At 61.4% G+C, this 24,392-nt stretch overlaps 1 protein-coding gene across 4 annotated transcripts in view; it reads left to right on the plus strand.

Moving 5' to 3' along the window:
• Chd5 (chromodomain helicase DNA binding protein 5) overlaps positions 1-24,392 on the plus strand; it is a 48,641-nt gene that overhangs the window by 1,359 nt on the left and 22,890 nt on the right. For all 4 annotated transcript variants that reach the window (XM_005404102.1, XM_005404103.1, XM_005404105.1 and 1 more), the window contains exons 2-15: positions 4,580-4,707; positions 10,506-10,685; positions 13,045-13,163; positions 13,489-13,727; positions 15,418-15,542; positions 16,271-16,394; positions 17,677-17,843; positions 17,948-18,169; positions 19,743-19,949; positions 20,123-20,334; positions 22,421-22,552; positions 22,639-22,747; positions 23,324-23,515; positions 23,600-23,800. In XM_005404102.1, coding sequence (XP_005404159.1) covers positions 4,580-4,707; positions 10,506-10,685; positions 13,045-13,163; positions 13,489-13,727; positions 15,418-15,542; positions 16,271-16,394; positions 17,677-17,843; positions 17,948-18,169; positions 19,743-19,949; positions 20,123-20,334; positions 22,421-22,552; positions 22,639-22,747; positions 23,324-23,515; positions 23,600-23,800 — 2,357 coding nt within the window. The remainder of the gene's footprint in view (positions 1-4,579; positions 4,708-10,505; positions 10,686-13,044; positions 13,164-13,488; positions 13,728-15,417; positions 15,543-16,270; positions 16,395-17,676; positions 17,844-17,947; positions 18,170-19,742; positions 19,950-20,122; positions 20,335-22,420; positions 22,553-22,638; positions 22,748-23,323; positions 23,516-23,599; positions 23,801-24,392) is intronic.

The following is a 24,392-nucleotide window of genomic DNA, read 5'->3' on the forward strand; positions in this document are numbered from 1 at the left end:
CATCTTCCATCCATCCATCCATTCATCCGCTTACCCATAATTCACCTACCCATCCATCCATCTACCCATAACTCATCTTCCATCCATCCATCCATCCATCTACCCATAACTCATCTTCCATCCATCCATCCATCCATCCATCCATCTACCCATAACTCATCTTCTGTCCATCCATCCATCCGTCTATTCATCCATCCATCCATCCATCCATCTATTCATCCATTCATCCATCCACCCATAATTCATCTACCCATTCATCCTTCGATCCATCCATCTCTCCATCTCTCCATCCATCCATCCATCCATCTGTCCACTCACCATCCATCCATTTATCATCCATCCATCCAGCCAGCCAGCCACCATCTATCTATCCAACATAAATTTTCCCGAGTATATTTTCTGAGCCACTGCATGGTACCTTAATTTTCTGGGGCTTTTGTGCAGAACACCCTTGCAACTTTCTTCCTCCTGTCTGTGGCTGTCTCTGTCTCCCTCTTCCTTCCTTTCTTCCAGTTTCTCTGACTCTGCCCCCTCTACCTCCACTTCTCAGGCTTTGAGACATCTCTGCCTCTCTTTAGCCCCTGTCCCTCGCTATGTCTCTGGAATTGTCCCCGTGCCCCCTGCTCCTGGCTGCTCTCCCATCCCCCTGCCCTGGGCCCATGTGGACGCCTCTCCCTGCCTCCCTGGGCCCCACACTGTTATCCCCAGACCCCAGGCACTTAGAGTGAAAGCGTCACCCACTCTGCTGCCTTCCTTCCCCCGGTCCTTCCTTTTGATGAGACGCCATGGGGTGACATCTGGGCTTTGTGAAATGTCATAAATAAATTATTAATCACCCCTTGGGTGGCGGGCTGCCCCCTGCCGGCACAGGGCCGTGTTGTGGGGGAGGGCCAAGGTCTGAAAGGAGCTGTGGTATGGGCTCCTCTACGCCAGGACCCCGGCCCCACAGTGCCTCAGCCAGAGCACCCTGGCCCCCTAGTGTGCTGCCACCCTCGGGTCTGCCCGTGTTTCCGAGTTCCTCCTGGGTGCGGCGTCTGGCTTTTTTAGTTTCTGCCCAAGAGAAAGGCTCCAGTTTGAGGCCCATTTCACAGATGAAGTGACAGTGGTGGCTTGAAGCCCCATGTCACCCCCTGTCCCGATGACCCCTGGGTGACCTTGTTCCCTGCTTGGAGCTGGGCCGGGTGCTGGGATCAGGAGCCCACATGAGCTTGGGTGGGTGCTGAGCTGGGTCCCTGTCATGGGCAGATTGGCTGGCCACTGAGCTCTTGTTTCTGTCTTGGCTCAGCTCCCCAAATCCTTTGACCACCCAGGATCAGATGACCTTGCTGTTCCCTTCACAGTTGTATGCTCTTCTTTTTGCAAAACTCTGGCAGCTGTGTCCTGGCTCAGCTGAGGAGCCTTCTCAGGGAGGCATGGGCAGGAGCCCTGCAGGGCTGAACCCTGAGAGGGGGGCTGTGGACCAGTGCAGCCCCCTTCCACAGTCCCCAGGGTGCAGCTCCAGCACAGTACAGGGGCGCTGATGTCACCCTGGGTTGGGGGAGGGTCTGACGTCTGGAGGGCCCATACAGGGTCGCGGGAGCCAGGCAGGTTCGAGGTGGCACTCCCCCTGCCAGCTGTGGAACAGAGGTCAGGCCAGTGGCTGAGAACCTGTGAGCCTCAGTTTCCACATCTGCAGATGGGGTGGTAGTTTTTATACTGTTTGGTTTTGTTTGTCGTTCCTGGGGGTTGAACCCAGGGCCTTCACATGGAGCTACATCCCCAGCTTGTTTTTATTGTTTTATTTTATTTATTTAATTTTTGAGACAGGGCCTAAGTTGCTAGGGTTTGAACTGTGGACCCTCCTGCCTCAGCCTCCCAGAGTGCTGGGATGACAGGTGTATGCCACTGCCCTGCTGGGAGGGTGGTACTGTCTCCTGGGTTAGTGGGTGGTGTTGAGTGATGTGGCCCGTAGGTGTCAGCTCCGCCAGCACCACTGTTAGGTGGGAAAGGCCACGCAGCCCACCGCCTTGCAGCCTGGGGGTCCCGTGGGGCTGACCCTGCAGGACTCAGTCCTCACCCCGTCCCCACGCATCCCTTCCCTGTGCCTGAAGCAGCCTCCCCGTCCGCCCTCAGGCTGCTGGGCTGGGCAGGTGCAGAGATGGCCCAGCTCTACCTAAGTATAGCTGGCTGGGAGGGGCTAGAGCCGGGCGGCCAGAGGGCCGTGTTCCCAGAGCACTCCCGACCCCCTGCCCTGTCCCTGCGGGAGGGTTGGGGGAGCGGCAGGGCTCCCAGGCGTAGGCAGAGGCTCCGGGAGGGCTGAGGCGGGGCTGCCAGGATGGCTGTGCCCTGGCCTGGCTGTGCAGGCTCAGGGAAAAGTGTCAAGAGAGAGGAGCGGGCAGTGCCCCGTGCAGCCGGTGCGGGGCAGTGTCACAGGGTCCTATCTGAGGTGTCCCCAGGGCCACATGACCATGTGGGGACAGGAAGGGCCCAGTCCTCACCCTCAGGGGTCAGTTCTGGAACCTTCCTGGAGGGAGATTTTTCCAGGCAGATGCCACAGCTGCAAGGTCCTCTGGGAGTGGAGGAGGGGCTGCCATCACGGAGAGCCTGGGGCTGAGTTGCAGGCCCGTCTGGAGCGGGCAGGGCTGGCTGTGGATGCCCTCCTCCTGCCCTGGGCCACCTCAGGCCTCCCAGCTCGCCCGGTGAGCTCTGCCGGTCAGTTGGTCAGTCGGACTGCATGCTGGGCCGGCCTTCCTGCTGCAGACCCCCCTGCTGGCAGGGGCCGGGAGAGCCCAGAGGAAGAGGAGAGAGAGGCCCAGGCGATTGCGTCAGCCCGGAGCGCGTTACATAACGGTGTCGGCACTGCCGGGGGTGGGGTGGCTCTGCCCGGCCGGCGCTGTGGAGCCGGGGCAGTGGGCAGGTGAGGCCTGGCACACTGTTGGCCTGACTGCTGCTGCCGGCCTCCTCTGCTCCAGGATGACTCTGAGGGTCACCTACCCAGCTGGACAGGAAAATCCCAACGACCCCTGGCATCAGCCCAACTTGGGCCAGCCCCTACGCAGTCTCCCCCGAGCGCCGGAGCCCTGCCGAGCCCACGGTGTCCCTGCCTCTGATGCAGTCAGGACGCAGCCAAGGGTCCCTTCTCAAGATGAGCGGGATCCTGTGCACTCCCGTGCCCCTCAGGCCGGGCAGGACTTGCTCCCTGACAGGGCCCAAGACAGAGGCATGCCAGGCAGTGCTGCTGCCCCCCTTAGGGGAGGGCCCCCTGTGATCTGGGGCATGAGGGTGGGAGAGGCCTCTTCGGCTCCCGGAGCCCAGTGTCCTTTGGGAGTGGCGGATGTGTGGCTGGAGCCACAGCCATGGTCTGTGCCTGGGGACAGGGTTGGGTTCCAGGCGGCACATGCACCGTCATGGAGCACGGGCGGATGTTAGCTGTGTCCTGGCACGCACATGCGTGTCTGCACACGCGGGTGGCTGTTGTGTCTGCCGCCTGGAGTCTGTACCGTGCCACACCCACGCCCGGCCAGTAGGTTGAAGGAGCAGAACAGGAGGCCCCAGGACCCTTCACCCTCAGGGTCACTGGCTGGGTCCTCGAGGCAGCCTTCTGACTGGCGCTGCGCACCCTCTGTGTATCCCTCCGGGCAGCCCCCCATCCCTCCTCTGCTCCCCAAGCTCCCCTAGCCTCTTGCAGTACTCGGAGGGGCAGCAGAACAAGCTGGTGGTACCGAACCATCGACCTCGATGGGGGCGGCACTCTCGCCTTCCCTCTTGGGGGTGGACGCGGCTCTGGGTTATGTTTCTGGGCACCGTGTACCCAGGTCCCAGGAGGACCCTCTGCAGGCCATGCCTGTGCCCGGCATCCTGGGTGGGAGTCAGGCCCCACCCCCACGTCCCCGACACACAGGAGCCCCCTCCTCAAGTCGGAAGTGAGCAGGGCAGGCCCACCCGCTCCCCACTGGTGGGGAGGCGCAGAGCTCACAGCTGTTTCCCAAGCCCAGCGCCCAGCCCACCCTGCGCCCTGTTGGCCTTGGAAGTGCGGATGTGTGTGAGGGGGTTCGGCCTCCTGGGCAGCGTCTAGACGTCCCGCTTGAGTCAGATGTGGCGGCTCTCCGGGGTGTCGCCTCCTCTGCTGCCCGGCTGCGTGGGCTTGGCACCCTGTCCCTGTGCTTGTGGGTGGCGAGGCGTGTGTCTGTGCTCGCGCCGGTGTGGGGTGGGCGGCACTGGGGGCTCAGACTCCCCAGTAAGGGGTCTTGTCAGGGCGTCCCCGGGTGAGCCACTCCTCTAACCCCCGGGGACGTGGGTATCACTGGGGTTGGCTTCTGGGTCCCGCCTGGACCCTCCCCGTGGCCAGGCAGCGGTGCTGTGTGGCTCAGTCTCCTCCCCCGGAGCCAGGCAGCACCGGACTGTGGGGCTTGGCTTCCCGGTTGTCAGTTGTCGCATTTACAGAGGCGGGAAGGAAGGGCCGGGGAGGTGAGGCGACCCTATCCGGGCCGTGCTGCACCAGGAGGGTGCAGTGCCTGTGGCCCAGCCGGCTGGCTCTCTGTAACACCAGAGGCTGTGACTGAGCAAACTGTGGTAACTCCTCGCCCTCCGGCTCTTCCAGAGGAAGAAGATGGTGGCCTTGAAGGCTTCGATGACTTCTTCCCTGCCGAGCCCGTGAGCCTTCCCAAGAAGAAGAAAGCCAAGAAGCTGAAGGACAGCAAGTCCAAGGGGAAGCGGAAGAAGAAAGAGGTGAGGGAGCGGCCTGGGCCTGGGCCGGCCCGCAGAGACCCAGGAGGGCTGGGTCTGCAGGACTGGAGACCGGTTTACAGTCCAGCCTTGTGTGCGTGGTTTTCAGAGCACACCCTGCTTTCCCTCCTCCCTCCCTCTCTCCTCCCCCTTGCAGTAGGGGGGATTGATTGAACCCATGGCCCTATACTGCTAAGCCAGGGTCTCACTAAAGTTGCCCAGGCTGGCTTTGTGTCACCTTCCTGCCTCAGCCTCCTCTGAGCAGCTGTGGTTACCAACCCTGGCTCATCCTGTTGTTTTCCTTTCCCCGCTCCTGCTCATCCTGGGCTGGGCCGCTGTGACACCACCACACAGTCCCTTTGCTCACGGCCACGCGCTCATTGGCTGTGTGGACGGTGCCGTCTCTGTGCCCCTGGCTCTTGGCCCTGTCGTGGTGCCCCTCTGTGGCTGAGACCTCTGTCCGTGTAAGTTAAGCCTGGAGAAGCCAGTGAGTGCGGAGGCGGCCGGGCTGCCTGTGAGTGCTGCACGGAGCCCAGCGTCCCTTGTCCTTGTCTTTTCTTCCTGGGTCTTGGTGCTGCCCAGTGGGAGAGGCTGTGCCTCGGGCTTGTGCGCACGCGCTGCGTGTGACACTTCCCCAGGATAGACCCTGGGCACAGGTGGGGTGGGGCGGTGCTCGTGGGCCCAGGTGGGGACTGGGTGATTACAGTCCTCTCCGCCCGGACGGACCCAGACAGCCCTGCCTGTTCCCTAACCTTGAGGCTTTGGGGTGCCACCTCCAGTCCTCCAGGCAGCCCTGCAGGCTCAGGGATGACCTCGTCTGGGGTCACAGTGACTGTCTCCTGGCCTGCCTGTCCTCAGTGTTTCCTGGGTCATAGGCGCCTTGACCTTCTGGTGGAGGTCATCTTGTGACGTCTTGTTCTACGGCCACCGCTGCCTTCAGGCCCTCAGCCTGGAGGTGTCCCAGGCCTTGGGCAAGGGCTCCCTGAAGGACACCCCTGCCCAACACCTCAGTTTTCTCGTAAGCAGTTCCTGGGCCATGGGAGGGAGGCCAGGCCAAGAGGTGGCCCACCTGGCCTGTGGTTTCCCACGCAGCCCCTGCAGGGTGTACAGGTGGCTGTGGGACCCCACTTGCACAGGGCTGGCTTTTCCTCCACCCTCCTGGGTACAGCCTGGGCAGTGCGCCCGGCCAGGAAGCGGGCTGGAGTGGGCCGTGTCTGGTCAGAGGCCATGGTGGGAGGGTGCAGGCCCCTGCCTGTTTCATGACCATGAAGGATTCCTCCTTTTGCTTTTTTTTTTTTTTTTTTCCCTGTTTTTTTTCTGGCACCAGGAATTGAACTCATGACCTTGCGCTTGCTAGGCAGGCGCTGTGCCGCTGAGCTAAATCCCCAGCCCCAGGGGTTCCTCCTTTTCCCAACTGGCCTGGATCTTTCTTGGAGACATGTTTGTGTTTTTGCCTGTGTGCCATTTCTCTCGCTCTTGTCTGTCTTGTGTTTCTCACTGGGTCTCACACAGTCTCTCCCTCCGGCCTGTGCTTGGTCTCTGCCCTGTTAATCTCTCTGTCTCCTTCCCTCCCTGCACGTCCCCCCACCTCCCTCCCATCGCCTCCACCCTCCCTTCCTCCTGGCTCTCTGCCGAGATGCGCGCTGCCGCTTAAAAGGGGTGGAGCACAGGCTGGACAGGAGACCCCCAGGACAGGCCCCTGAGGTGACCCTTGGACCCGAGCTGCCCCGCCTTGAATCTCTGAAAGCCTGGCTCTGACGAGCTCTTGGATCTTAGGGGGTCCTGAGTGTGCTGCGTTCAGAGAGGAGGATCTTGGATTCCTCCCCTGCAGACCAGGGCTGCAAACCACAGGCAGGCGAGTTTCACCCTTTTGCCCCTGTCTGTCTCCAGCCAGGTGACCCCAAGATCAGGCACAGGGGGTCCGTGGCCGGCGAGTCCTGAGCAGCGGTTTGGGGGTGGCAGACAGCAAGTCGAGGATCCTGATTTACATAAAATAACTGGGCTGCAGCCGGAACCTGAGCATATGTAGATGAAGCTTCTTGTCAGACCCGAGCGCAGGAGGGAGAAATGATTTCAACCTGTACTGCAGCGGTTACCATGGCAACCAATTATTCAGTGCTAAATTATAACTGTTTATAACACTCGTGAATGGGAAGGCTCATATTTCATTCTTTCTTGTTTCTCCCCTCTCAGTCTTGAAGGACCCCAAATTGAGGATGACCAGCTCACCCAGCCCTCCCTTTGCGTTTAAATGTCTCCTTTCTCGGCAGATGTGCTGCGCGTGCCAGGCGCGGAGGGGGTGGGGAGAGGGAGACGGGAAGCCTCGATCTAGAAACATCTGCGGAGCCGGAGCCCGGAAGGAGGAAGGGTGGGGGGCGCTGCCCGCCGGGGCCCCCAGAGCTGTGGCTGGCATGCTGGGACCTGGGTGGGGGGAACAGGGCTCAGAGTGCAGGCTCTTCCTCCCTGCCCCCCAGTCTGGATTTAGGGTCCAGGTCGCTTTGCCAGGGATTCCAGAACCTCTAGATTCTTCTTCCAGCTGCTGGCACATCCCCCAGGTCACGCCCAGGCCTGCAGCAGTCAAAGGACAATGACAAGGTCAAAGGCCCCACCGTCATCGGATTGTCACGGCGTGTGGTTGGATAGTTCTTAGACCTCGGGCCTGAGATTGGTTTATTAGGGAATTACTGGTCTGTGCCCAGGCCCGCTTCTCTGTAAGGGGTGTGGCCTGTCTGATCCTTTCCTCCTCCTTTCTTTTTTTCTTTTACTTTTGGCACTGGGCATTGAAGCTGAGGGCACTCCAGCACTGGGCTACGTCCCCAACCTTTTTATTTTGAGGCAGCATCTCACCAAGTTGCCCAGGCTGGCCTCAGATTTTGACCCTCCTGCCTCAGTCCTTGGAGTAGCTGGATTACAGGTGGGTGCAGCTGTGCTTGGCCTTCTTCCCCTTGGCACGGATGACACTCTGTCCTCCAGGTCAGATGGGTCACCACAAGTCCTCAGAACCATGTGTCGCTTTTCTTCTTACCCCTCACTCTGCAGGGTGAGATTCGGGGAAGATGAAGGAAGCCCAGCTGTACGAGCCTCCAAAGTGCTGACTTCTGGGTAGCAGCCTTGTTCTGCACCCCACCCCCGCTGGCCCCGGTGTAGGAAGAAGGGCTTGGGTGAGGTCGGGGGAGGCGGTGGTGGCCCAGACCACTGTGCGGGCTTCATTTGGTGGAATCGGGACAGAGCGGCTCAGTGAGGGACAGGGTCCGGGGTCTGAGGGACCAGAGCCTTCTCTTCAAATGGTTCTTTCTTCTCTGTGCAGAGAGAGGCTGAAGTCTTGCTAGGCGAGGTGGCACAAACATGTAATCCAGCACTGGGGAGGCTGAGGCAGGAGGAATGCAGGGAGTCTGAGACCAGTCTGGGCTACATAGTGAGTCCCTATCTCAGAACAAAAAAACAACAAAAAAGGGAGGCTGAGGTCTTGTTGGAGCCCCAGGCGGGTGGCTCCAGGTGGGCAACTGAGGTGGTACAGTCCTGTTCTTTTCTCTCCCCTCCTGATCTACTGTTGTCCGGCTCAGCTCTCTGGTGGATGTGGCGCCTTCCTCCCTGCCTCCCTCTGGGCCCTGCTGGCCACTCCTCACCTGTCCTGTACCCTGGGTTAGGATGGCAGTGGCCACCTCCCATCAGATGGGTCCCTGGGCCACCACTCCTGCTGTCGCCTGGGCTGTGTGCCCAGTCGTAGGTATTCCTTTGCCGGTGGCTCCAGCCCAGCCCCCATGGGTGGAAATGAGGGCGACGGGGCTGGGCTGGTGGGTTTCCTCCAGGCAGTCCCCCTGGTAGAGTTGAGGGTGTCGTGGGTCTCAGGGAAGAAAGTGCATCTGGTGCCTGGGTGTGGCCTGCTGCTGTCAGATTGCTCTGGCCCAGCCAAGTTCGTCCTCCAGGAAACCTAGGTGAGCCTTGGTCCTAGAGACCTGGCCCTTCCATGCTGCTCCTGTCTGAGCACGGCTTCTCTGTGCCCGGCTGCCTCCCATGGCAGAAGTGGCGAAGGTGTTTTTCTTATGTGACATCTTGGGGACATCCTCGTTGCAAAGATGGGGAAGCTGAGGCTTAGGTTGCCATGGTCATCTGCTTAAGTCCCAGGCTAGCAAGGGTCAGGCTCCCCTGGCAGCCCTGGGTTCCCTGGCCTCATCCCTGTCTGGTCTGTGGTCCGCCCTTAGGCAGCTGAGGTTCCTCCTGGGGGCCACGGTGGCCGGCCCGTGGCCTCTGTCCGTGGTGCTGAAGCAGGCCGGCCTCTCCCTCCCATCTTATCTTTGCTGGGGTGAGGGAGGGTGGCTGGAGGGTGCCTCTCGGTGGTCTCTCATGGCTGCCTGGACTCTGGCACCCTCAGAGGAAGTGGGTGTCCCTGTCTGACCCTCGCCTTCCCCAAGCCCTGGGAGCAGAGTTCTGCCCTAGCCAGGCTAGGCAGTAGCCAGGACTGGGAGCCGCCGCTGGGGCACCCTGTGGCTGAGTCAGTATTCCGGGAAACACGCGGGTTCCAGAAAAGCCAGGAGGCCCTGCTCCTGCCAGCCGCTAGTGCCTCTGACTTGGCGATTAATGGATGGAGGTTTATGAGCTGCGAGGCCCGAGGAGACGGGAGAGCCAGGTGATTTGGCCTGCATGTGGGTGGGGTCCTTCTCAGCTGATCTCAGGGACCTGTATCCGTCCACTAGCTCCTGGGACAGGCCTGTTCAGAGCCTCCCTTGGCTCTTGAGTGTGACTGGAAGGGCAGAGATCGTCCTTCTCCGGCAGACCTGCTGCCCCTCCTTCTCCCTTCTTGTCCCTGCCCCTCCTGTCTTCCCTCTCCATGCCTCCCTCTCCCCCACTGCTGTTTCCTGAGCTCATTTTCCATCTCTCCATCTCTTCCCATGCTTCTCTTTGCTCACCTTGAAAACAGTTCACGGCAATCACGGAGCAGCCAGCCCCAGTCGAGCAAGCAGGCAATTGCAGCAGCAGTGCCAGCCCCTCCCCAGGCCCAGGCCGCAGGAGCCCAGAAGTGTTCTGCTGTCGTCCACTTGTCTAGAAAGGCAGGGAGTAAACTGCTTTCCGAGAGGGGCAGACCCTTTCTGGTGGGGGCGCCTTGGCTGTAAATGCCTTTATCTCCATATAAATGGGCTATTTTCTGCTTGCACAGACAGGAACCGAAATAAAAGAAACCAAGCTTAAGAGCCGCCTAAATTACCTTGTCTCCTATTGAAGCAGCCAGCCTGGGGGTGTCAGGAAGGTGGGCCCGTGCCCAGGAGCCTCTTGGAGAGCTGGCCAGTGGAGAGGACTGGGGTGGGTGGCGCCTGGCATTAATTACTGGCTTCTCTTGATCTGCACAGTTGCACAGGATATAAGCAAGCAGAGTGCTCCGGGGCCACAGCTGGGTGGGTGCAAGTCCGTGGATCGACTCCTGCTGCCCCGGGGCTTTTTTTGAGCACTTTGGATTTTGACGCTGGGCGTCACATCCTGTACCCTGAGTTCCTGAGTCACAGCTCCGTCTTGCAGCCTGGCTGTGACGGACGCTTGCCCTGAGCCGCTTGCTTGGGGAATGCGTCTGGGTCCCTGAGAGGTCTGGTGTCGCTGGCGTGCTCTGTCATTCACTGGGGGAACAGACATTCTCAGGCTCGGAGTGGTCCCTCCGGCTGGGCTTTGGGGCTGAGCTGTGAGCTGTGGACACTGGCGGCAGGGGGACTGGTCACCGGTGTGGGCGGACCCCCTCGTCCAGGTCACTGCCGCCCACCACCCTGGATTCTCCTGCAGCCTCTCGTCAGCCGCAGTGTCCTTCTCTCTCCTAGGGGAGCAACGATGAGCTGTCGGACAATGACGAGGACCTGGAGGAGAAGTCAGACAGTGAGGGGAGCGACTACTCCCCGAACAAGAAGAAGAAGAAGAAACTCAAGGACAAGAAGGAGAAAAAAGCCAAGCGGAAAAAGAAGGACGAGGATGAGGATGACAATGACGATGGGTGCTTGAAGGTAACGGCCGGGGCTGAGCTCTCCCCGAACCACAGCCCAGTCCTCTCCCTCCTACTGGGAGCTGCAGCGTCTTCCCTCACGTGGGGAGTGTGTGTGTGCGTGCGCGTGTGTGTGCGCATGTGTGTCATGCATACGGATGTTGACACATAAGTCGCTCGGTCAGAGGTCTCAGGGAGGTATTTGAAAGGATGAAGGTGAAACTTAGTTGATGGAGGGAATCTCTCAGCGTCCTGCTGCACGCTGGCTGCTCTTGAGCGGGCTGGGCTGCACGGGGTGCAGGGAGAGCAACAGCGTGGGTTGCTTGGATGGCTTTGGGAAAACAAGTGGAGGCTCTGCGTGGAGCCGGGAGGGCCCGCTGCAGTTCTGCCTGACGGGATTCCCGAAGTCCTGCTGAAGCTGGAGCAGGCCAGCTGCAGATGTGGCCTCGGCTGTCCCCTGGGGGGTGGGCATCCTCCCTGTGCACGAGGGAAAGGAGCCAAGGCTGCAGGGTTACCCTGAGAGAGACCACACATGGGGACTCTGGGCCTCGGGTCTGGGGTGGTGAGCACAGGACCCTGAGTGGTAGGAGTGCTCTGCCCCCAGAACACCACCGTGTACAGCTAATTTCCTGGAATATTAGCCCAGGGGCTGCTGGGTGAGGCCTCAATGGGAGCAGAAATCACAGGGCGCGTCTTGCTGGGGGTCCTGACACCCACCGTGATCTTGTGTGTTTGCGGGGTGTTGGGGTCATCTGCGATGGTGATGCGGGTGTCAGTGTGTGCCCTGTGACAGTGTCACCCCCGCTTGGAGGGGGTGACAGGAATGGTACGAGCACCGTGGTGCATCTGGGAACAGCTCCAGGGTGTTGAGAGCCAGGTCCCGAGCCCTCCTGCTGGGGAGGCAGGTGGCCTGGGAGAGAGACCGTATCCCACCTGGGACGCTTCCACTGTGGCCGCTGAAAGCCTAGCTCCCAGTCCTGGGCAGCGAAGGGGTTTGTGCGTCAAGGGCCCGAGAACTGAGACTCTGGGGCTTCTGGGCTGTGGGGCCCAGGGGTGTGGGCCCAGGGGTGATCTGAGGGTTTTGTTTTTCAGCCCTGGGGATTGAGGCCAGGACCTTCACGTGGAGCTACATCTCCAGCCCCTTTTATTTTGAGACAAGGACTTACTAAATTGCTAAGTTGCCCAACCTGGGCTTGAACTTTCCGTTCTCCCGCCTCAACCTCCCAGAGTGCATGACGGCACCCGGCTCAGGGATGGTTTTTCTTTCTCTGCCTTTGTGGTTCTCTTTCGGCTTGGGCACAATGTGGCAGTGAATGGGTGCAGAGCAGCTGGGGGGCTTCTGAGCCCCATCCAGCAGGAGGGTGTCCAAGCAGGTGACCCGGCGTTCATGGTTAGACTGGCTGTCTCGTGACCAGCCTGACCAGGGTCCCCCCGACCCTGCCCGGGCAGTGTGTGTGGCCTGGCCGGGGCCGCTGACCCTGCCTAGAGGAAGCGGGCTGTGGGGAGGGAGGCCGCTGTGTGGAGCTGTCACAGTTCCTCACGCAGTTCCGCATCCCTGTGCCAAGCACCTGCACTAGCTTGTCCTCACCTACGATGCTTGTGCGGCTTGGTGCCCATCTTAGCGATGGGGAAACTGAGGCCGAGGGGCAGTAATTCGGGTGTGGCAGAGCCCGGTGGCCCAAGCCCATAGCCTGTGTCTCCCTGTCCGATCCTAGCTCACCTGGGGCTGTGTGCCCGCCTGACCCCTAGGCCCACTGGGTGTCCCTGGAATGCTCTGGCCTCAGTACCCCATCTGGAAAGTGATGCAGTGGCTGAGAGATATCTCAGCTCTGTTCCTGGCCAGGCCACCGTCCCACGCCCTTCCCTGGCCCACGTGTACCTTCTTGGCCCCAGAATCTAGTGGTGTCCTTTTGGGGGCCTTGACGATTGCTGCGGGGGTCTCTGGGGAGGTCTTATTTCTCCTCTGTAGCCAGCTTACTCTCCCCAGACACCCCAAACAGCCAGCTTCTTCTCCCGGCACACCCTTCCTCCCCACACTCAAGTTTCTCCTCGTGGAGGGAGCCCTGTTCCTTGTGCCTGGGGTGCAGCTCTGTCGCTGGAAAAGCCCGGGCTGGGCTCTGGCCTCATCTCCCACCGTTTCCTGGCTTTCCCTCTCTGCAGCCCTGGGTACCTGTGACCACTCCAAGCCCATGAGCTGGCATCGGGGATGCCCCACTGCTCTGACCCTGGGGAGCAGGGTGCTGTAGGGGCCCAGGAGACTGAGTAATGTTAAGTTGCACTCCTGTGTCACTCCAGGGCACCCCAGGCACAGGCTCTTCGGGGAGGTGTGCAGGCCAGAGGTGCCCCCTCCTCTGATTGTGCCTCTGGCCCTGTCTTCCCAGGAGCCCAAGTCCTCAGGGCAGCTCATGGCTGAGTGGGGCCTGGACGATGTGGACTATCTGTTCTCGGAGGAGGACTACCACACCCTGACCAACTACAAGGCCTTCAGCCAGTTCCTCCGGTGGGTGCTGGCCGGGGCGGGGGGACCGAGAGATGGAGTCCCACCTCCCGGGGTGGGAGGGGGTAGTCAGGCCAGTTTCTGACCTGCCTGGGGTCAGTGGCCCCAGGTCTTGTGCCTGTCCCCATGGGGCGGCTTGCTGCAGGCCTCTCTGGCCCTGAATCTGCAAACCTCTTAGAAAATCACCACCCACAGGGAGGGACTCAGGGGCATTTGGGGTGCACACTGGTCTCAGCTTTCTCTAACCAGGGACCTGGGGCTGGTGCCCCACACTGCAAGGACGGGGAAGGGGTGGGCACTGCCCTCACCACCATCTCTCCCCGCACAGGCCGCTCATTGCCAAGAAGAACCCGAAGATCCCCATGTCCAAAATGATGACCGTCTTGGGGGCCAAGTGGCGGGAGTTCAGCGCCAACAACCCCTTCAAGGGCAGTTCCGCGGTGGCGGCGGCAGCGGCCGTAGCTGCAGCTGTAGAGACAGTCGCCATTGCCCCTCCGCTGGCCATCAGCCCCCAGCAGGTGCCCCAGCCTGTGCCCATCCGCAAGGCCAAGACCAAAGAGGGCAAGGGTAAGACTGTGGGTGGGCGGGCACTGAACTCACCTGGGAACAGGTACAGAGAGGACCCCGGCCTGTGCGGCCTTTCCCAGCAGTGCTGTGGCATTGGCATTGTTTCCTGCTCTGCCTGCTTTTGAGGGCAGGTGCAATAACAGAGATCATGTAGCCAGGTGTGGTGGCACACGCCTGTAATCCCAGTACTTGGGTGGCTGAGGCAGGAGGATTGCAGAGAGTTGGAGGCTGGCTTGGGCTGCATAATAAGTTTATGGCCAGCCTGAACTGTCTAGCGAGACCTTGTCCCAAACACAAATAATGATGTGGGCAGAGCTCTGGGAAGTGTGTACCTGGCAACCCAGCAGGCCGGCTATACTTGGCCTAGGGGGTGGCGGAGGCAGGGAGGCTTGCAGGGGTAGCTGCCCAGCCCTGGACTTTAAGTTGGAGGCAGCCCCAGGGAGCCTGTTGACCCCTTTTTCCGGCTCACTGTGTGTGCTGGGTCCTTCTCTAGGACCAAGGGGCAGGCCGAGGATCGAGTCCTTGGCCTTTAGCTCTGGAACCCCGTGCATAATGGAGTTTGGAGCAGGGGGTGGGCAGGGTGGGGTCACTTTCCAGGGAGGTTCGGAAGGATGTCCGTATGTACTGTGATGGGTGCTGGGGCGCATGTGCATGGGGGAGGAGCCTGGGGTGAGGTTTGGGGACATCCGTCTCCCCAGGCCTATTTCTGGTGGTGTCACCAGGAGGAGCTCAGCCTTCTGGGTGCTGATCTGGGTTTTGATGATGGGTTGAGGGAGTCTTTGGCGCCTGTGTTTCAGCCCCAGAAGCTTTGGTTTCTGGGATGATCCAGCATGCTGTCTCTGGGGCAGGTCTTAGGGGCCTGGCAGGTGAGTGACGTGGACCAGAGCCCCACACCTTTGTGCTCCAGCCTGGTTACCGGGACTCAGGAAGGGCCCTGGCCCACCGCCCGCCTGTTCAGTTCCCTCACTTTCTCATTTCCTCTTGGGCTCTGGCTGCTCAGCCATCGATTCCCCTGAGCTGCCTATTCCGAGCTTAAAAAATTGAAATAGATTTTCTGTGGCACCATTGAGGGCACAGCTGGACTCCCAGCCCCATGTCCCTGTGTGGCTGGAGGGAGGCCTGGGGCAAGGCCACCTGTGCATGGTGTGAATCCCGAGCCCAGGCTTTCCCTCCCCTGCTCATCCCGGCAGCGCACGACAGCCTGCTGGGAGGGGTGGCCGTTCCTCTCTGAGCGGCTGATTGCCCTGTGGCCAGCTCCACACGACCTGCCAGCCTTCTCTGGGTGCCTGGCAGTCCAGGGTGGCTGTGGGTGGTGCCCACAGGTGGTCCCCAGACAGCCTGGGTCTGGGGAGGCTAGATGGCCTTCCAGAGCCCAGACATAGACCACAGGTGGGCATTGTGCCCTTGGTGGACCTGCTGGTGTGGAGATGGGGCTTGGGGACAGAAGAGGGCTGTCCCTGAGATGGCCGGCATGGCTGGTGTGCACGGCAGAGGGGCAGCACGGTGGCCAGGGCAGGCAGACTCGGGGCAGCTTGGTCTCTGGCTTTCCCCAAGGACTTCGCCTCTCCGGCCCCTGTCACGTCTGGAAGGGGCTGATGGTGGGAACGACCTGCTCCTTATTAGGGTACTGCAGGGGCTCGGGGAAGGGGTGGTGCCGTGGCACCCATCGGCTCTGACCCTTGCCGCGCAGGGCCTGGAGTGAGGAAGAAGATCAAAGGCTCCAAAGACGGGAAGAAGAAGGGGAAGGGGAAGAAGGTGGCCGGGCTCAAGTTCCGCTTCGGGGGGATCAGCAACAAGAGGAAGAAGGGCTCCTCGGTGAGAGGGTGTGGTCGTGCGTGTGCACGCGTGTGTGCAGATCACTGCAGGAAGCTCATTCTCCTGAGCCCGCAGGGGCAGGTCATTCCCATGCTACCTGTAGCCTGCTGGGCCTCTTCCCCCAGGGGTCTGGCTAGTGTGGTAGACGTCATCCTTCCAAGGGACCCTCTGGCCTGGACTCCGGGCGGGTCTCTGTCCAGCCCTTGGCTGTGGCTCCATCTAGCGGAAGGTGGGACTCGGTGGGCCGTTTGTGGTCCTCATCGGGCCTGGCTGCCCAGTTCTGTTTATGTGCAAGGCCCCGTGCTGAACTGTGGTGGGCCCTGCTCCTAAGTTGCACTTGGTCTGCAAGGCATGGCCGCTGGGAGGGAGCCAGCGACGTCCCGCGGGTGCAGTCAGGGAGAGCTCTGGGGTGACTCCTTGGTGGAGGGACCCTGAGCTCTGCTTCCTGAAGGGTGTGTAGGAGTTCAGCAGGAGGCAGGGCAGGGCAGTAGTATGGGCTGGACACCTGGAAGCATCTGGACAGCAGCACGTGGAGAGAGGGTGGGGCGTCAGGCTGGCCTGGGCTGTGGCAGGAAGTCTCTAGCTGGGCCAGGGGACAAGTGGAGCCCCAGGGTGCGCTGTCCTCAGAGTCTCCTGTAGGCCTGCCCCACCGCACACCACCCAGGCCGCCATCCCCGGGGTGAGACTCAGCGCCGGCTTGGCTCACGGGCTCCTCCCCTTCCCCGCAGAGTGAGGAGGACGAGCGGGAGGAGTCGGATTTGGACAGCGCCAGCATCCACAGCTGCTCTGTGCGCTCCGAGTGCTCCTCAGCCCTGGGCAAGAAGAGCAAGAGGAGGCGCAAGAAGAAGAGGAGTAGGGCTTCCTGCTGGGGGGCTCTCGGGCCGGGGGGCATCCAGGGGCTCCCCTGGGAAGCAGGGAAGGCCGCCCTGTGCCTTGCCCACTCGGGTCTTGGTCAGGCAGTGGCTCTGGGCTTCCTGAACGGCCCTGATCTGTACTGTCAGGGAGAGGGGTCCTGCCCTCGTGAGGAAGCAGTAAGGAATTTAGGGTATGAGCCGCATCCCGTGGGGTAGAGAAGGAAGCACTTAAGTTCACCCACCACCTACACCCTCAGTCACCCCCCTGCCCACCCGTCACCGTCTGTCCCTCATCCCCAGTTGCTGTCCTTCTCTCTCCCGCCTTCCTTCCATTCTCCTTCTCCTGTTTTTTATTCTTCTCACCACGTACTTGTCTACATGTACCTGTTCTTTCTGTCCATTTGCTTACTCTTCCACCTTTCCCAACTTCCTTCTCTTATCCATCTTCTGTCCATCTTTTCAGTCTTTTACGACTTTAGCCATTGTTCAACATTTATTCAACCCATCGGTCCATCCATCCATCTGTCCACCTGTCCAGCCACCAGTTCATCCATCTACTGACCTGTCCATCTACCCACACGCTTATTCACTCGCCCACCTTTTCATCCATCCACTTACCGATTCTTCCAACTACCCAAACCCATTGTGAGTGTGTCCATCCATCCGTCCATCCATCCATCTGTCTATCCATCCGTTGGTCCATCCATCACCTATCCATCTATCCATTCATCCACCCATCTATCCACCTGCCTACCTGCCCACCTAGCCCTGTCCATCCACCTACCCATGCATCTAACCACCCATGCCCTCCTCTTACCCAACCATCCATACACCCACCTGTCTGTCCTTCCATCTGCCTACGCCTCTATCCATCTGTATACCTATCCTTCTATCCACTTAAGCACCCATCCACCCACCCAGCTATCCATCTATTCAGCTACCCATCCATCTGTCCATCTACCCACCTGCCACCCACCCACCCATCCATTCACCCAGTCACTATCCATCCACCACCTACCTACCTATCCCTCCCTCCATCCACTCTCCCACTCACCCATCTATCCATCTATCCATCCATGAACCCATCCATCCACCTACCTGTCTGTCCACTCACCTATCTGTCCACCAACTCCCCTACTTACCTTTCCATCCACCCATTTATCCCCTACCCACCCAGCTAACATCTGTAAGCACCTACTGTGTGTCTGGCCTGGGTGGTAGAGATAGTTGTGCACTGCTAGGGGGGACAGGGCCCTCCATCACGGCCTCTCCCATCCCAGTTGACGATGGTGACGGCTACGAGACGGACCATCAGGATTACTGCGAGGTGTGCCAGCAGGGTGGGGAGATCATCCTGTGTGACACCTGCCCGCGGGCCTACCACCTGGTGTGCCTGGACCCCGAGCTGGAGAAGGCCCCCGAGGGCAAGTGGAGCTGCCCGCACTGTGTATGTCTGGGTGGGCGGGCCGTGGGTGGCGGCGCTGGGGCGGGCAGCATGGGGAGGAGCCGGGCACGAACGGCCAGGGTGCCTCCACCTGGACTACCCCTCAGGAGAAGGAGGGCATCCAGTGGGAGCCGAAGGACGACGACGACGAGGAGGAGGAGGGCGGCTGTGAGGAGGAGGAGGACGACCACATGGAGTTCTGCCGCGTGTGCAAGGACGGCGGCGAGCTGCTGTGCTGCGACGCCTGCCCCTCCTCCTACCACCTGCACTGCCTCAACCCGCCGCTGCCCGAGATCCCAAACGGTGAATGGCTCTGCCCGCGCTGTACTGTGAGTGTTACGCCGCCCCGCCCCCACGCCCCCAGTGCCCCGCCCACAAAGGCCACGCCCACCGAGGACAGCCCCGCCCCACCAACGGGGCCTGAGCGCCCCGCCCTCTGCTGGCCCAGGCCACACCCCCACCCGGCCCGCCGCAGAGCCCCGCCCCCCACACCCAGGCCTGTTCGCTCAGTGCGCTTAGGATCAATATCCCAGCCACTGTTTATTGAGTGTGTGCCCTGCAGCAGCGGCTTCGGCGTATGTTGCATTCTTTCACCCTTACCGTGGGTGCAAGTACCCAACTTTTGCTATTCCTATTTGCAGAAGAGAACCTTGAGGCTCAGGGAGGTCACTGACTTGCTTAGGGCCACTCAGGGTCAGCACTGCCCTCTCCATCCCAGATCTCTAGCGTTGTGCATGAACTGCCTCGCGACCCGAGCTGGGTTCTGCAGAGGGTAGTAGGTTCCAGGAGCTGGAGCCTTGGCTGGTGCAGGGGCGCAGAGCACTCCCCGCAACACCCGCACTCCTTGCTCCCACTCATTGTGGGTGTGTGAAGCCCCTGTAGTCCACCTTGTCCCCTACCCACCTCCATGGGCTTGTGCTGCCGTGGGCTTGTGTGTGTGTGTGTGTGTCTGTGCACACGTGTGCACATGTCTGTGTCTGTGTAAGTGTTCTGGGTGGCACTGGACAGGGTACCTCCTTAGCTTTCCTGGAAGGCTGCCCTGGGATTGGGACAGGCAGGGGCTTCGTGCCTCCTGGCCCCATCTGTCCCCTAGAGCCAGCGTAGGGGCTGCTTTTTCCTCTGCTCTTGGCCTCCACTCGCACTGGGGTGAAACCAGGTCTGCTTGGGGCTTTGGGGTGAGTTCCCAGCCTTAGAATGCCTGTGTGTGTGATTGAATGGATGCCCAGCGGATCTGGGGGCACAGGCTGGGAAGCAAGCTCAGGTGGCATGTGCCAAGGTGCAGGGCAGGTGGGGCAGAGCTTGGACCCGTTGTCCCTACCCGGTCCAGCCTGAGCCCAGCTCTGCCTCCTGTGGGGGCCAGGGCTGCACACTCAGTGTACCGGGTGGTGCTTCTGTGGCAGCCAGCATCCCTGGGACCACGAGTGTGTTTCTGGGCTGATGGAGACCTGGCCTCCCTGCCCCAGCCACCGTGCATGTGTGGTGCCTGGGTGCAGCCCTGCCCAGGGGTGGCAGAGGTGGGTGGGGTTGCAGTCCTTGTGAGCTGCATGCTCTGAGGGAGAGTCTGGATGTTCTCAGGGGGCTCTCAGCAGGACATGGGGTGGTGGGGGACCTCACGGTCATGAGGAGTCCAGAGCCTTGGGTTCTGCTCCCTGCTCTGCGGTTCCTCACTGAGAGGGCCTGGCTCTTCCCATCGGGCCTGCGTCGGTGGCAGCCTCACCTGCCTGGCTCATGAAGCTCACTGCCACGTGCCAGTGTCCTGCAGTGCTCCTGAGGGTGGAAGGAGATGGGTCACCGCGGTGCTGACTTGGGACTGTGTGTTGGTGGGAGGGAGCCTGTCGTAGTGACCTGAGGATGGAGCCAGGCAGCTAAGCCCTGAACTGGGGGACCCTCTTCTGTCTACAGTGTCCCCCACTGAAAGGCAAAGTCCAGCGGATTCTACACTGGAGGTGGACGGAGCCCCCAGCACCCTTTATGGTTGGGCTGCCAGGACCCGACATAGAGCCAGGCATGCCTCCACCCAAGCCCTTGGAGGGCATCCCGGAGAGGGAGTTCTTCGTCAAGTGGGCTGGGCTCTCCTACTGGCACTGCTCCTGGGTGAAGGAGCTGCAGGTGAGGCACCTGCAGGTGTGGCTATGCTCATCCCTGAGCTGCCCTGTCGCCTGGGGGAAGGGGAGGGTGCTGCTGGGGTTGGGGATGGGGATGCTGAGGATGGGGATAGAGGCTGGGCCAGGGGGTGCAGGGCACGGCCCATCCTCCTGACTTTCTGTGCCCTCCGTGAGCAGCTGGAGCTGTACCACACGGTGATGTACCGCAACTACCAAAGAAAGAATGACATGGATGAGCCGCCGCCCTTTGACTACGGCTCTGGGGACGAGGATGGCAAGAGTGAGAAGAGAAGAAACAAGGACCCCCTCTACGCCAAGATGGAGGAGCGCTTCTACCGCTACGGCATCAAGCCCGAGTGGATGATGATCCACCGCATCCTGAACCACAGGTGTGCGCTGCGCCGTGGTGGCCCTGGGGCCGGTCAGCGCTGCACAGCCTTGGGGCCGGGACACATGGCCCTGCACTTGGTGGCCCGGGCACGGGCTGCCATTCAGACCTGTGTACAGGTGCAGCGGGGCAGGAAGAGAGGCCGAGGGTGGCTCTGCTGGCCATCAGACTGTCCGGGTGGAAGGCCAGGGTTGTGGAGGATGCCCAGAGCCACAGAGAAGAGCGGGAGCCTGAGCCGTGGCCTGGGAGCCTCTCTGCAGGGCGGGATCCTGTGCTCCCAGCTCCTGCTGAGCTACCGCTCTGTGCCTGAAGAAGGCCCCGAGGCAGCGTGGGCCCTCGTGTGGGGTACGGGCACCGCCCCGTGTTTATGACAGTGGCTACCACTCCTGAGTGCCAACCACCACGAGGGGCAGAGGCAAGAGTAGGCGCAGCAAGGTACACTCCCTTGCCCAGAGTCACACAGCCGAGGTGGGGAGCTGGGACTTGAACCCAGCGCTCCCTGAGAGCAGCTCCCTGGCTCTTCTTTCTGGGCTGCTGTTCCAACCCTCCCTGCTTCTCTACAGCTCGTAGCTGAGCAGCCTGGAAAGTGCCCGGGTGACTGGGCTGTCGGAGGCTGTGGGAGGCAGGACAGGGAGAACCTCGGGAGAGGAGCGGGCTGATTCCCTGGCTCCGGTGCTGGAGGACAGGTGGCGGCCCTGGGTGGTGCTCGGGGTGGGGCCTGGCATACCCACTGTGGGATGGCAGCTGGAGCTCTGCTCGCTCCACTTTTAACTTCAACTTCCCGGCTGTGCCTTGGAGGGGCTTAGGGCCGGTAGCTCCCCCTGTGAGAGTCCCCAGCTGCAGGGTCCTGCCAGGCAGCCACTGGGGCCACAGAGGGTAAGAGCCAGGTCGCTTGCTCTGATGCCCGCCTGGGGTCCCGGGGTCCAGGCCTCTGTGGTGTTGGCTTCTGTCGGGTGGGCTGCTGTGAGCTCACCAAGGGTCCGCTAGCATGGCCAGCAGTGGTGAGGGACCTGAACTTGAACATGCTGCTCCATCCCCTGCCCAGCTGCCCCTGAGGACAGCCCTGCCCTCCCAAGGGCCGGCTTCCGGGAGCCCCCGTTTACCCCTGTTTTTTGCCTTTATTAACTTACATGCTCAAAGCTCATACAGTGGCTTTTTGGTGCCTCCAAAGTGGGACAGGGCTATTCCTCTGAGCCTGCATAGCAACCCGTTATTTATTGAAAAAAAAAATCCACTGGTTTCCTGGTGAGTGGGGATTGGTCTTGCTGTTAATGGTCCCCAGGCCAGCTGCAGCCCATGCACCCCGTCTGTTTGCCTTGTGAACTGCCACTTAGGGGTGTCATGGCTCCCCTGCCCTGCCACACTCCCCGGCCTGATGTCCTGACCCACTTACAGGTGTGTGGGAGGCCCTGAGGACGTCCTCTGTCACCCCATAGTGGCCTGAATCAGCTGCGTGCTGCTGGGCTTGGTTTTTGGGTCCCTGGGTCCCTGGGTCCCTGGGTCCCTGGGTCCCTGGGTCCCTGGGTCCCTGGGTGTGTTTGTAAGAAGCCGCCCCGCTGCAGGAACTGCTTCTTTGCCTGCTGTCATCAGGGGTGGCACTGCCTTAGTCCTTTGGATTCTCTAAGTCAGGAAACAGTTGGGTGTGGCGAGGAGAGGCTGAGACAGGAGGAAGGTGATGCGTTTGAGGCTAACCTGGGATACACAGAGAGACCTTGTCTCAAATAAAAAACCAAAAGAGAAAAGAAAGAAGATGTCCATGGGCAGCGCAGAGCGTTCCTGCCTCTGGACCCCATGGCCAGACGGGGCCCAGTCCTGTGGCAGAGGCTGCGGGGTGAAGGTGCTGGGCACCGGCTCTGGGGGCCTCTCTTGGCCGGAGTGTCTGTGCCTTTCTCTGCCTCTGTCCCTTGTGGCGGGCTCAGGCAAGGAGCCTGCACTCCTGGGGAGCCCCCGCCCTGGCACTCTGCCCAGGACTGGTCCCAGGGCCCCAGGGGGTGGCAATGCTGGTGCTCCTTGTCCTCGAGGGCCCTGCCTCCACCCTGCCCACCCCAGGGGCCTGCGTGTCCCCACCGTCAGCTTCTGTGTCGCAGCTTCGACAAGAAGGGGGATGTGCACTACCTGATCAAGTGGAAAGACCTGCCCTACGACCAGTGCACCTGGGAGATCGACGACATCGACATCCCCTACTACGACAACCTGAAGCAGGCCTACTGGGGCCACAGGTGGGCTGTGCCACCCGGCTGCCGGGCCCTGGCCGGGGGTCCTCCGGCTCCAGCTTGGCTCAGCCGTGTGCTGCACTCTTCCCCAGGGAGCTGATGCTGGGGGAGGACGCCCGGCTGCCCAAGCGGCTTGTCAAGAAGGGCAAGAAGCTGAAGGACGACAAGCAGGAGAAGCCGCCGGACACGCCCATTGTGGACGTGAGTGCGGCCCAGGCGTGGGGGCCGGAGTCACAGCCACGCAGGACGGGGCGCTGGGAAGGCTGCAGCAGGACAGACAGCTGGCCTGCTAATCGCCCCATTCCCGCACGCAAGGGGCACCAGGGACTCGACGGGCGGTGTGCTCTGGGTGTCAGCCCGTGCCTGGCGCTGGGCTGGCACGAGGAGCACTGGGTGAAAGCGGCTTCTGCCGGGGGCTCACGGTGGAGACACAGGGATGGGGTCGGCCACTGGGGAAGGTGAGTGGGTCCAGCGCAGTGAACATGGGCCTGGGCCTGGTAGGGGCTGGGCACACACCGGACTGAGCAAGTGCCCCATGTCCAGGCAGTGTTTGGGGGTGGGAGGAAGTGGGGAGCAGAATCAAGGCGGTCACGACGTACTGGGGTCAAAAGCAGAGTCAGCAGCCAGGGAATTTCCCTGCTGGGAGGAGTACAGGATGGAGGGCTCCAGCCGGGGCCTGCAGAAGAATCAGAGCGGGCGGGAGCACTGGCGTGTGCAGAGGCCCGGGGTGGGCTCAGTGGCCCAGACTTGGACCCTCAGGACCTCGACCTCCCACAGCCCACGGTCAAGTTCGACAAGCAGCCGTGGTACATCGACGCCACAGGCGGCACCCTGCACCCGTACCAGCTGGAGGGCCTCAACTGGCTGCGCTTCTCGTGGGCGCAGGGCACCGACACCATCCTGGCCGACGAGATGGGCCTGGGGAAGACGGTGCAGACCATCGTGTTCCTCTACTCGCTGTACAAGGAGGTGGGCGGCCAGGTGGGCAGGTGGGTGGTGGGCAGGCGGGTGCCAGCCCCGGGGAGGAGCCTCACCGCTGCCGTCTCCCCGCAGGGCCACTCCAAGGGGCCCTACCTGGTCAGCGCACCCCTGTCCACCATCATCAACTGGGAGCGCGAGTTTGAGATGTGGGCGCCCGACTTCTACGTGGTCACCTACACGGGGGACAAGGAGAGCCGCTCCGTGATCCGCGAGAACGAGTTCTCCTTCGAGGACAGCGCTGTCCGGAGTGGGAAGAAGGTGTTCCGCATGAAGGTGAAGCGCTCACCCCTCGGAGGCCCCCGTCTGCCACGGGGTCCCAGAAGCTGCAGTCTGCGGGGCTCCCCTGCCCAGGTCCCGGGGAGGCGAGACCGGAGTCACTAGTTAGTTGCCCGGGCAGGGCTCCGCCTTGTGATCCTCCCACCTCAGCTTCCTGGACTGCTGGGATTGCAGGCTTGCTCCGCCATACCCGGTGCTTTGTCCTGCTTGACAGTCCCTTCCTTGATCGGCCATCATCCGTTGTAGCTATTTAATGTCTCATTCTCTGAGCATAGACTTGGGGGGAGTGCAGCCCTCAGGCCCTGCAGTTGGGTCACAGTGTGGCCGGATCCCTCCCGCCGGCACCCAGGTTCAGGCAGGGTGTGACGGTGGCGCTGGGCCGGCGTCGAGCGGTGGCAGGCCGAGAACCTGCCCCAGGGACGCGGACCTCAAAGAGCGCGCCCATCACCACCCCACAGGACTTTTTGTACAAACAACTGGTTCAGCACCAAAGGCGTTAGAATTAATTTCAAGTCAGTAAATGTAAGAAAAAGCATTCAGATCCCAGAGAGTTCTGCAGCTGGAGGCCCGTGGGCTTTCAAGGGGAGGA

The sequence above is a fragment of the Chinchilla lanigera genome, unplaced genomic scaffold, assembly GCF_000276665.1.
Source record: "Chinchilla lanigera isolate Chin_1 unplaced genomic scaffold, ChiLan1.0 scaffold00085, whole genome shotgun sequence".
In the NCBI taxonomy this organism is placed as follows: domain Eukaryota; kingdom Metazoa; phylum Chordata; class Mammalia; order Rodentia; family Chinchillidae; genus Chinchilla; species Chinchilla lanigera.